General features: G+C 48.3%; 1 protein-coding gene across 4 annotated transcripts in view; it reads right to left on the reverse strand.

Moving 5' to 3' along the window:
- The window catches only part of Grm3 (glutamate metabotropic receptor 3), a 163,457-nt gene that overhangs the window by 62,652 nt on the left and 87,744 nt on the right, over positions 1-13,061 (reverse strand). For all 4 annotated transcript variants that reach the window (XM_005003643.4, XM_005003644.4, XM_063237360.1 and 1 more), the window contains exon 2: positions 9,709-10,316. In XM_005003643.4, the coding sequence (XP_005003700.1) occupies positions 9,709-10,221 (513 nt within the window). In that variant the 5' untranslated portion in view covers positions 10,222-10,316. The remainder of the gene's footprint in view (positions 1-9,708; positions 10,317-13,061) is intronic.

Consider the following 13,061-nt stretch of genomic DNA (forward strand, 5'->3'; position numbering starts at 1 on the left):
CCTATGGATGGCACTGACAGGGCAGCACTGCAAACCCAGGTTCTTCTGTTACCAGCTGTGCAACACCTAAGCTTCATTTTCTTCTTCCACAGAAAGGGGACTGCAGGAGTCCCTGGCTTAGGAAATGAGATCAGGTCTCAAATGCTAGCATGCATGAAGCACGTGGCTCGCTGGCTGGCATATGTGTAGAAATACTCAGAAAGGGATGGAGATAATGCTGATATCTGACTCAGCATTCACTCAAACCTCGCTGGACGTCAGTGCTACATGATGTTCTTAGAGTAGGTTTTCCAGGAAGAGCAGCACACCCTCCCCATCCTGCAGGAGGTTACAGTCTTCCAAGAGACGGTGGAACACAGGTAGGTTAATGTTCTGAGATGTGTGTATCCGAGCACTTACAATGCTCAGAGAGAGAGCAGCGGATCCCACTGAGCACAGCATGGTCTTGAGGAAGCAGTGCGAGGCTCCAGGCAGGAAGGGGAAAGGGCATTTCAGGTAGAGGAGAGAACCAGAGAGACAGGAAGTGGCACAGTGACTTCTGCAGTGTCGGATACCCCAGCGCCATTGGGAAGGTGCCAGGGGTTAACACTTGACCACCTTGGGTTCTCTATGCAACTGTCAGCACTGGATGCTTATTCTTTTAGAAATAAAATGCCATTACAATTTTTAAATAAGAGAACATGACCAAAATCATGTTCTGAAAAAGACTACAGTGGATGATCTCCCACTTGAAAAGAGAGGTGGGCAGAAATCATGAAGCAGACAAAAGAGTCATTCTGGTTTAGACTGAGTCCAAAAACACCAAAACACAATAGAAATTTCCAGATAGGAGATTTTGAGAAAAATGTGAGTCTGCCTAAAACTATTTTATTTGTCTGATAACAATCATTCAAGTAACTATTCTTTAATCTGTGTCATCCCAGAACCCCTTAATTTTTTTTTTTTTTTTGAGGAAGGAAGCACGGCATGATGATGACAGCTGTAGGGAACTGTAGGAAAGCTGAAGATCCTTTAACTTCATGAAGACACCTTGGGAAAGACAGTACAAAGAATTTTTAAAATGTGGAATTAAAAACTGAGAGTCAGTTAAATAGCTGTTGGTAGCAGTGGAAGTTTCCCAAGTGACGTCAGTCTCTTCATTTATTGTTTTTTTCTTTTCTTTTTTTTTTTAGTACCAGGGATTGAACCCACAATCTCATGCTTGCCATGCCGGCACTTACACTGCTGAGCTAAATCCCTGCCCCTGTTGTATTTCTATTAATTTTATACAAATGAGCTACCTCAAAAATACTTTGTGAACATAAGCCATCTATATTTTTCTTTTGATGGGAAGTTATTTTTACAGGGAAAGTCTGCACAACTGTAAATCGTGTGTCCAACTCCTTGCGTATCCATGGGGAGCAATTTCTTGCCCCTTACCCGGTTTGGAGCTGGAAAAGCCTCACTGTGAGTGGGATAGTCTCTAGCCAGACTGGAAAGGCACAGTGGGATACCTCAGATGTCCACTGTACAAAGTCTGCCCTGTAGGGTGGCAGCTGTCTCAGGACACATCACCTTTCTGACCTCTTGGCAAGGAATATGGGCTTCATCCGGAGTGGGGTTGTTGGGGGTGTTGCTGCTATCGCCTTCACCTCTGTGCACTGTTCCCTCAGTGGGATGTGAAGTCACGGCGGGAAAGAGGCAAGGCTTTGCCACTTCTAACAGAGGGTTTTCCATAATACACCAGGTGGTGATGTCCAAAATAGCAGCACCACAATTTTAGTATTTGAAGTCCTACTGATATACTGCCTGGAGCAGGAACACCGCTTAGGATTTAACTGCAGGTGTTTTGGGAATGCTACGCTTAAATTCCCAAAGTCTACTAATTGGAAAAACGCTCTGTGAGTTTTCAACTGCAGCTTTTCATACATCAGTAGAAGCACTTCTACTACATTAAGTCAATGGAGTCTTATTATTCCGAACTACTAAGAGTTGTCCCTTTCCATACCAAATCCTGAACCTTGTACTTATGTACTCATTTCAAAGGCATACACTCTGGGGCAATTTGGAAAGGAGTGTTGTGTCTTTCCAGCACAATCATATCTCAGGCTTAGCCATGAGTCTTCTGTGAGTCAATCTGCCTACCAGCCTGTGATCATAAACCCTGGCTGAGAGCTTGGGGGTGGGGGGAAGATGGTGGTGGCGGTGGTCCTCTGGATTCCTTCCTTCCCACGCCGTGACCTCCATCCTACAGGTGTTATCCACAGTGTAGCCTGTTCACAGCCACGGGCATCCGCTGCCCTGTGCATTGTGGTCCTGATGGTGGCTTGTGTCTTTCACAGGAGAAGTTTCCAAATAAACACATGACAGAAGGGGAATTAATTAAGGAGCAAATTAACCCCACAGCAAAGAGAAAATAGTGTATCTTAGCTAATTACCGCTGGTGAGAATGTCTGCCGTGGCAAGAGGTTAGCAGAGCATTTTAATTGCTGCTGCTGGTGCCTTCTACCCTGGGATCCGGTTCTTGCACGGCTCTCGAAGGAAGCAAATGAGAGCAGCAGAGAGAGGTTTCAAAGTACGCATCTCTGTGAGACTGCTTGTGAATGGAAACTCTGGGAGGAAAATAAAAAATTGATGCCATCTGAGATGGCTTTTGAGTATGGGTCTCTGCAGCTCAGCCTATGGGAGGGAGGATGGACCGCAGTGTGGGAAGCAAGCTTTCTGATTCTCATGCTGATGCTTCTGCTACTTTCTCACAGATAGAAACTTGAACTTGGTTCTTGACCTCTGTGAGTTTCATTTAAGACTGTTCATTTTGGATTGATGACATTAAAAGAAACAACAAAACATGAGCATATAATGAAACTATTATGGTTGATACATTGTATCAACTTGGGAATTTAACTGACTCAGCAGGGAACCAGGATCCTTACTTTGTAAATATCCTTATTCTGTGCAACAGGAGGGCACAGAGGTGGTGTAGTGCTACAGTGGCTCTGGGGGTGGGGGATGGCCTACGTACATATAAGGGAGGGGAACAGGCTTGTTCTCTCCTTTTCACTCTGGCTGCTTTTGTGGGCTGCTGAAGTACTGCCCGTGTGCCATGCCTCCCTGCCTCGGAGCCCACTGATTATGGACTGAAATCTCCACAAATTGTAAGCTAAATAAACCTTTCCTTCCATCATTTGGGTGTTGAGTGTGTTGTCCTAACAAATAGAGAAAAGTAACCAAGACAGACATCTACTAAGACACTAAGTGTCTGTCATGTCGGCTCATTTTATTGATTCACCAGGAATTCCCAGGTCACTGAAGAGAGGGGTGCTGTGGGTTTCTCTAGTTTAGACTCAAGGAAAGAGGCAAGGATGGCAGAGCACCCAGAGTCAGTTATTGTGCTGACATTGCCAAGAAAGGCTCTGAAAATGTATAATCCTGACTTATCCCTACTATATCATTATTTTTGTGATACTGACCTCACTGAAGACAACTACCAGCTTTACATCCTAGGGTAGAGACACTGGAATAGATTAGCAAATGGATTCTGGAGCTGTCACTCAGCTTTCCTAGATGACAGGACTCAGTTCTATGTCCTTTCTGTGAGCTGCACTCAGTGTCTGGCACCTGGTGAAGAGATGCCTAGAGGCAGCCAGTGGGAGTGGATCTGACCTGCTGCCTGATCTGCTGATGAGCCTTGCATTGTCTACTCTTTTTTTTTTTTTTTTTTTTTGGTATTTTTCATTTTTTTTTATTGGTACCAGGGATCGAACTCACGACTGCCTGCTTGCAAGGCAGGCGTTTATGCCGCTGAGCTAAATCCCCAGCCCCGCATTGTCTACTCTTGAGGAGTGGACAAAAGCTCAGTAGAGTGGAGCCCAGAGAGCTCTCAAATTGCACTGTCCTGAGAGTCTGTGTAGATGGTGAGAAGGAGGAGCTCACTGGATCCATCTTTGGTCCTCTGTGAACTCCTTGCCTGGCAGATTCTAGGTATGCACAACACAAGGCCCACTGGATGCAATTCCTAAGCTGGTGCATTGTGGGTTGGGAGAAAAGCAGGATGCCAGTGAGAAGTCCTGTTTAGAACTGGGTAAAGGAGGTAGGCATGGAGAAAGCACCTAAAAGGGAGAGGGCTTGAGCTGAGCCCCAGGTGTGGGCCTGGGAGTCACACAGGGCTGTGGATGGAGCACTCCAGGTGTTGGGAACGCTGTCTCCTTTCCCTGAAGGAAGTCCACACAGATACCACCCTACAGACAACCAGACAGCAGCATACAGGAGCCTAGGCGCACGTTGAGGTTCACAGAGCTGAACATGTTCTTCAGCCACTTTATCAGGTTCCTAGTTCCAGTTAACGCAGTGTCAGCCCACCCTAGGTCTATGGCTTGCACCTGCTTTGCTGATATCATCTGATGGCTCATACCTGCCAGAGGCGGGGGCGGGGGGCTTGTACAGCACTTTACTACTTTAAAATTCTATTTCACATTCTCTCCACTCCATGTCATTAAGACTACACAACAGTTTTTTTTGTATCTCAAATATATGTGCTCAATGAAAGCAAATCTTCTGATAAAAATGATTTCATGTGTATTCTAGTTGTAATATGCAGGTCATTGCGATGCATAATTCATCAAATTTATAAAATACTACCACAGTCAAGTTAAGAAGCCATTGGATGGACTTATACTCTAAATGATCCTGATGGAAAAATACCTGTTATGCGTTTTGTGTCACATGTTTTGATTTTTCCCTTCTGATTACTTGGCCCCTGATAAGATATTCTGATTGAACAGCATGTAAACAAAATTGTGCAACATCCTTAAGACCATGTGGTTCAAATACTAACTTGGATATCCTCAATAAAAGGCCAGCTTTTGCTTGGATAACTCTGGGGACAGAGGACATACCTCCTTCTATGCCTCCCTTCCAGGCAATTTTATTCCTCAGGACTGTTCCTTGTGATGGCTGTGAATTCACCTTTTAGGTCAGAGACTCTCAGTGAGGGGAGAGGATTGTTCTGTAGCTGGGCAGTGTATAGAAACACTTTTAGGGGTCTCAGCGTGGGCTGCTGCTGGCTTATGGGTAGAGGCCAGGGCTGCTGCCACCCATTTGGATACCCAGGACGGTCCTACGTAACAAAGCATCCCAGCCTCTCTGTCTAGGCTGCCAGGGTGGAGAACCTGCATCCAGATTTGGGTGGTTTATATCCAGAGTGAGTGCAAGGACTGACAGCCATCTAACAGGTGCCAGCAGATGGCTTGCTGTTGAAGGTTATTGTACCCCGAGGCCTTGGATTATTTCTTAATTCTGCTTAAGGCTAGAAATTCATGTGTGGCCCTGTGCAGGAGGAGCACGAGGGCTTAAGTGAGGAAGGGATCAGCTTAAGTAGGAAGGCAGTGCTCAATGCAGGTCGACTGGCGGAGGTCTGCTTAGCACTGTGGAGGTGGGCAGGAGGTGTATGATGCAGTAGTGTCTTTATGGGTGTCTTGTTCCCTTTTTTCCATAGAGCTAAAATGTCTGAGTTAACTGCCAAGGACTTAGTGGTGTTTGTTTTGTGGGCTTTATTTTATTTTTTGATACTGGGCATAGAACCCAGGGCTTTCACCCTGACCTACCTCCTCTGCATGTTTCTATTTTTCATTTTGAGATAGGGTCTCACTAAGTCACTAAGTTGCTCCAGTTAGGCCTGAAATTGCAATCCACCTGCCTCAACCTCCCAGTGTGCTGTGATAACCAGTTTGTGGCATCACCAAATCCATGCCATGGGAAGCTGAGTCAGTGACACCTCTCAGAGCTGGGGAGTGAATCTGAGTCAGTGACCACTTCTCAGATCTGGGGAGTTCCTAGGGTGTGGAAGGCACTAGAAATTCTGAGGAAGGGTCTGTCTCACCATACCAGGAAGGAGAGCAAGGGGGAGATCCCCCAAGGCAAACTTCTGCACTGCATGAGCTGGACCTTTCAATGCCCTCTCACCCATGTCCCCATTTGTGCTGAGGCTACTTTAATGCTGAGACAAAGCAATCATGGTGTGAACTTCTACCTGCCCATGTCTCAGCTAAAATTTGCTTCATTTAGGAAAGAGATGGTTTGAAAACTCCCCTGAAAAGAGTTGGGAACATTTTAACTGAATGAGTTAGGGGGTGGTGACCACACGTTTGAAAAGCACAGGCTTGTACAATGCTGTTAACCGAGTCCTGTGAAGACATTCACCCAGCTGAAGGCAATGGACCTGAGCCTCTTCCTGAAGACACGCAGCTTTCCCTGAGCTGAGTGCTTTACATAGAGCAGGTCTGGACAGCATCTTACAAATGTTTTGAAAAGATGCATTTGTTAGATGATGAAGAGACCACCAAGCCTATGTGCTAATGCAGAGGGTCTCTCATGCTCACACTCATTGATTCTGAATTAAAAAATCAGGATTGCTGCTTCATAAAGGGCTCTGCAGATCTTGACTTGCTGTCCTTGACTAGAGCTACAGGTAACGATGACCCAGGTATTCAGGCAGGTAACTCAGCTCAACCAGCAATTGGTGAGAATTTGCTCTGCACTCAGAACTCACCCCTCCTCTCAAAGGCTGCCTGCATAGGAACTGGTGTGGTGGGGAGTAGAGTCTGTCATGGAAGGAGCCGGAAGAAGGACAGAGCGCAGCCCTGGGAGCACTGGCCAGGAAGCCACCCCAGGCCCAGCTGGGGAGATTATCAGTGTCCAAGCCACAGACTTGGCCACAGCAGGAGGCACATGCACTGTCACTCTCTAAGTCTGATGTCACTGAGAGCTCCGTGCCCTGGCTTGTGAAGAGATGCGACAGGAGACTGGCAGGGAGTCCAGAGAGTATGTGACAGGTTTGTACTGGTTTACTTCTTCTGCAACTTCACTCTCTTCCCCTGTGAAGTTCATGCAGGGTGACTTCCTAGTACACATTCAGCAGCCATGAGTAGGTAAGGCGATGGCGGCACCATCAGCTACACCAGGGTGCGCGGCCAGGACACTCATGGAGGGGCACTAGTGGGTATGAGAGCCCCCCACAACTTCTTTACCCCTGTGTTTCCCTAGTGGATGTACAGGAGAGAAGCTGAAAAAGTGTTTTAAATTCACATGAAGAACTTGCTGTGCATTGCATGGCTGCATTTTATTAAAGGACAGACATTCTTTGAAAGGAAAACAGACTAACTCCTAGCTCTGTCCATGCCTCTGGTGACCTCTTTGCAGCTACAGTGCTTTAGGTGCATGGAAAGCACCTGGAGGGTGTGTGTGGACCCCGCTCCAGCTCCCAGCTCCCTTTGGTGTGTGGCCTAAGCGAAGGTGGAGGAGTCAGAAAACCTGGGGACTGTGGAGAGGGGACCCGACTTGGCCTCTTCCCTTGCTGCCTCTCACTCTTGCTGTGAGTCTGCCAGCCTCCCCACATACAGTGTCCCATCAGCACATGAACCCCAAGCCCCTCTCCCTGTGTCCTTCTGTCCTTCTTGGAGCCCACAGCCACATACATGTGGGTGCTGTCTCCTGCAGGGCTGCACCTGCACCAGACCTCAGGGCCATTTCCTGTAGGACTGTAGTGTGCCCAAGTCCATGGAGAGCACAGGGTACACAGTGAGCTTTACACGATGGGCCCGCTGGTCACCCATGGGCACATGATGGTTCCACCAGACTGTGGGCCACTGGAGGCCATCATGTGGGCTCTGCATGGAGCTCTTCTGATGATTTCTCCTGTAGTTTTTCTGTGGGAACCATTTATTGCATCTGCTAATTTTTCAGTGAGGACAGATTTTCTCAAATTATCTTCTGCACAACCATTTTGAGGTAAACCTGAGGTTTTTCTCATTTTGTAACTGACCAGCAAATGGTGGACTTTTAATTCATTCCCTGGTCTTTCTGATACCAAAACCTGTGCCCTCAAATATGACGTGGCACTGTAGTTTCTGTTTTACACCAGGAAGCAAAAGCCATGTCAGCCTTCGTAAGTGTATGGTCATGTTGATGGGATGAATGAAACGATGCACCAGACCCCTGGGTGACAGGAAGCTTCTTTCCCTGAACAAGAACTGGGTTTTAGAAGCCCACAGTTTCCCCCTGGGCCAATCTGATCTCTTCTGAGGGGAGGATAGTATCAGAGGAGTAAAATTAGATGAAAAAATCTATTGGCAGGACCATCTCGTGGACCACTTTGGGTAAAGCACTGTGGACACACTGACTCCGCAGGACCGTTTACTGCCCTGGGAGAGATGGGAATCAGAGAAGGTCTATGTGCAGCCTCCCATGAGTGGTCAAAGTTGGTGCAGTGCATGTAATTATACAATGACTGACACTCAACTGGTGAAATTATTACAGAGCTATGGCCGATAATATCTTCAATTCTGCCTTCTCAAACAGCAAATTCTATCTCTCCTGATCTGAGTATAGAATTAGTGACAAAATGAACATGATGTGCTTTGAGTGTGCAATATTTTCTATCTGCCTAATGAAGTCAAAGGGTGTTTATGAAAAAGCAATTATCCTAATTACTCATAATATGACTGTGCTCTGAAGAAGGAAGGAAATTAGAAAGTGCTCATTCAGAACAGTGCAGAATTATAGATGAATTTGAAATGCCACAAACCTGGGATAGAGAAATGAGGTAATTCCAATGCAGACAGAGCCAGTCCAATGGCTCTGTGACTTACAAAGACAACATGGGTATCATGCTTCCTTTAGTGCTTGGGGCTCTGATGACAAGAATCTGGATGGGGCCAAAGTGCTTGACTCCTGCAGTCATGAATATTAGCACCTCAGTGGAAAGAAACACTGAGCCTCAAGGAACATCCAGAAGTCACATGGGGGTTGAAGGAGCACAAAAGCACAAAGACCCTTTTGAGCTCCAGTTCCTGTGCTGCCATCCAGTCTTTCTGGCAACTGGGAAACAGGTCAAGCTGAGGACCTCATGGCTCTTTTCTAGCTCTACCCTTGGCTGACCTGTAAGTGAGAATTGTAGGGATTTAAAGGATGTGTTTCTTCTCTCCCTACCAAAATTATGCACCAATTATCAGCTTTTCAGTTGGTCTAACTGGTGTGTCAAGGGTTTCCTTTCTTATTAAAGTAGTAACTCTGGCTTCTCCGTGTACATGTTGAGGTTTGTATCCTGAGATAGTCTCAGAACAAAATGATGCTTCAGTAGGAATCAGTGTATGTTCAGGGGCACTGATCCTTCTTGGGGTTCACGTGTGGGTGGCCTCATGTCACCACCTCATTTCAGGACATGTGGCTTTGGGACCTTAGCACAACTCTCTGGCAGGCATTCTCTCCACTCCTCGGTCCTGTGAGCTGCTTCTGCTAACTGGATGCTGGCAGGCACAATGCAGGCAGAGCTTGAGAGGGGCCTGCAGGGTGAGTTTGCATTTGCCAACCTTTCTGCCATGCTCCAGGAAGGAGGAGCCTGGGATGTCCGGGCCTATGCTGCAGAGGGAAGAGAAGATGCAACCCAGGTGGAGGCACTCAGCCAAGCCCAGCCTCTACCAGCTCACATTGCTGCCTCTGCAGACTCACAAACTCCTACATACTTGTGTATGAACTTGGGGGCAGTTTGTGTTGCTGTAGTAGCTGTCTGACACACTTCTGAACATTTTCTGATAGGGGAAGGTTCTGTCTAAAGATCTGTCTTCTCAGATGCCCAGAAGGACTGATACTTGTTAATACCACCCACTGTCTCTGCCCTCATCTCTTAGGTTACAGAAACCAGAACACATGCCCCTGGGCAGATGTACCACTTACCTGTATGGAGACACTGCTGTAAGAGCCACCAATAACGCCCGCGATGAGCAGAGGGAGGTTCTCCTGGATGGCATAGGAGCCGTCGGGACACATGTACTCGGCTTCGTCCACTTTGGTCAGAGATGCCCTGACAAACTCCAGGGACTGCTCCAAGGCATAGGTGTCCCTGGAGCACGTATCCAAAATGTGGACACCCAGCTTCACTCCAGGCAGCAAGTAACTGTCCTTGTTGATCTCATCGATCGCAAACAGCATGGCCTCCAAGCGCTGGATCCCCCGGTCTTCATTGATTCGCCCGCAGTCCTCGGTCCCAGTGCCTTTCTCATTAATAGGAAACAGGCCCCCCAAAACAAGGTCACCTTCTATTTTAATCTCCTTCCTCTGAAAGTTATGGTCCCCTAAACAAAGTAAAAATCCCTTTGAAAACAAAGCCAGGGTAAGAACTTGCAGTCTTGTCAGCATCTTCAGGAATCTGTCTCTGTGCCTCTGGGAGGTGACACAGGAGGAGCCCATGGTGCCTGCTAGCCCTCCACTCTCATTCCAGCCGAGGTCTCAGCCTCTCCTTCAAGCAAGGGAGCAGCCGACTAACAAGGCCTGCCAGCAGATTCCTAAAGAGATAAAGGTTACATGAGCAAAAATGGTTGAGAAAGCAGCAGTGATCACCTTGGTGGTCCCCACATCGATGGTGATGGGATAACCACTCAGCTCACATTTACCAAGCACCAGCACCCAGCTGCACAGGCGCACCCGCAGGCACCCCTCCCCACCTCACAACACGCTGTAATGTGGACTTCAGTGTCCCGCCTCACAGCAGCACACAGGGACCGTAGCATAAGAGGTGGAGTGACAAGGGGGATGCAGGGTGTGGACTCTCTTGATCAGCACCTGAGCCATCTGCATGGAACTCGATGGTGCAGCAGTATGGATGGGAACCTGCCTCTCATCCGGCTGTGTTGGTAAATTCACCCTTTTTCAGGACTCTCCACCTTCCCACTTGGGAGCAAAATCAAACACAGCCGACTCTGCCATTGCTCAGCATTTCCTGCCACCCACCTGTCTTTCCCCTCAGAGGTGAGTTCTCCATGACAGTCTCATAACCTTGTACTACTTCCGCCCAGTGCAGGGGCTCTGGGCTGCTTTGGGAATGGCTTTTGAAAATCGACTCCTGATTTAGTGGATTCTACATCAAATAAGCACACTGTGGTCCCCATCACTTGGCCTTCACTGAGACCTTGACTGCTGCCTGTGTGACCCAGCCTCCCATGGGGATTCTCTCTCAGCCCTCAGTGCCAGCTATGTCTCAAGTTGCCCTGCTGGGCAGCAGCTGCACCTCTTTCCCCCATCCCTGATGCCTCTAATCACCCTTCTGTTTTCAGAGTCTTGACCATCATGGCAAGCACTCCAAACTCCTAGTTGTCCACTTACAGGACAGCTTTGCCCCAGCAGCCCTCAGATGCCTGGTCCACCATCCGCGGCCCTCGCTGGCCTTCTGCTTTTGTAGGTCCTCACTGCTCCACTTCGTTTTCCTCTCCCAGTTAACTCTAAGCCAAAGGGGCTACCTGCTCACCCTCTTCTCTGACCCCGGGACCTGCAGGGAGAGCAGCCGTGGAGCCACCTTGCTCTGGAACAGGCTCAGGTACCCCTTTCTTGAGTAGCCACATTTCAGTGCGCTCTCTGCCCTGGGCTGCTGAAGAATGTGGAAGGGTGGAAGGTAGCTGCTGGCTACTTTCTTCAGGAAGTGGGTGCCATTCCTCAAGTGGCCCTCACCTTTCAGGAGTGTGTGAGTGCTTGTACTCAGGTGTGCATGGTGCGGTGCAGCCTGGGACTGCTCTGCAGGTGACAGCATCACATCCACTGGGAATCAGGCAAAGCCCTGTGGTGAGGATCACATTTGGACAACAGGCCAGGGTCTTGTTGGGGTGCTTTCCAAAACCCTGATGTGCCACAGCCCAGGAGCCTGTGCACAGACCCCGATATGTACCATCTAGCACTCCAAGCACAGTGTCCTTGGTACTGTGTGCTCTGCTCACCCACCTCCTTTCCTCCTGCAGGTGCAGCTGCATGGCCAAGTCGCTGGCATGTTCCTGCAGCTGCCCAAGTTTTGTGGGTGATTATGTTGGCAAGGAAGAGATAAATAAGGGGCCCGAGCTGCTGCCAGACTGGATCAGGATGCCCGAAAGCCATGCCCTGTGTACTCTCAGAGCGATCAGCAAACCTGAACAGTCTGTGCTCCCCTGAGCATGACCCTGGCACCTGGTCCATTACTGTGTTAGGGTCCTGCCCAGCCGTGAGCCTCAAAGTCCACTACAACCATTAGTTGGGCCCCACTTGTTTCCAGACCCTCACATGCATTTCTGTGGTGCCAGCCCCTGGTGCCTTCATGTTTGGTACTGTACCCTGTGCTGGGAATGCCTTTTGACTCATTCTGACAAACACGTGATCATCATGCAAGACTCCGAGGTTGTGGGCAGCGGAGTCTGAGCATTCTGTCCTTTCCTCCTTTCTGGGCAAGCCCTCTACATTGGTGCAGCATGGAGGTATGCACTGCCTACGCTTGCATTATGGAACATTTGGAACATTATGCTGCAGCTTGTCCAAGACATACCTGCTACTGCTCCTGCGATGCACACGTGTCTCCCCATGTGCTTCTTGGAAGTAGTGAGATGATGCAGCATCAGGACTTTTAAGGCACCAAGAAAAAACCCTCAATGAACATATAAAGATAGGAGTCCAGCGTTTATGCCAATGTTTGACATTTCCCCTTCTCCTGTTAGCATGCCCTTTGAAACCCAGCTTCCTGCTTGCTGTCTGTTCCTTCACCTGAAGCAAGAGATGAGTTGTTTTCCTGAGCCTGGTCAGTTGGGTCTGCCTTTGTTTATTTAGGTGAGAACCTCAGCTTCTGGGAGACCTGCCACTGTGCAACAGAAAGTCTGAGAATAATATTTTTTTAAGTTGATACTGTAGTACCACTTTTCAAATATTGTGTCAATTTCTGGTCTCTCTTTGATCTTTACCTGCAGTTCCCTTTGAAGTGAAGCTGCCTCGATCATTATCACTAATGAAGACGGGGAGAGGCTCTATAACATCATTGTTTCATTTGACTAATGAGAGAGAAGAGCTGATTCCGAGGCTGGGCGGCTCTCGGGTGTGAGTATAGTGTGACTGAGGAGACTACTGCAACTATAGAGAGAGAAGAGGACTCTTGAACTCACGGGGACGCTTCTCTGCCGGCAAAGTGTGTGCTTTGAAGAAGCCTCTGGAGCCTGTGGTGGCCCCATGAGGTGATGCCTCTGTGCTCAGGGACCTAGCCCAGAATCTGTGACCCGGAAGATTTTCCTTTAAAACCCAGAAGA

The sequence above is a fragment of the Cavia porcellus genome, unplaced genomic scaffold (genome assembly GCF_034190915.1).
Source record: "Cavia porcellus strain 051 isolate PalLab524CR breed Dunkin Hartley unplaced genomic scaffold, mCavPor4.1 scaffold_2, whole genome shotgun sequence".
Classification (NCBI taxonomy): domain Eukaryota; kingdom Metazoa; phylum Chordata; class Mammalia; order Rodentia; family Caviidae; genus Cavia; species Cavia porcellus.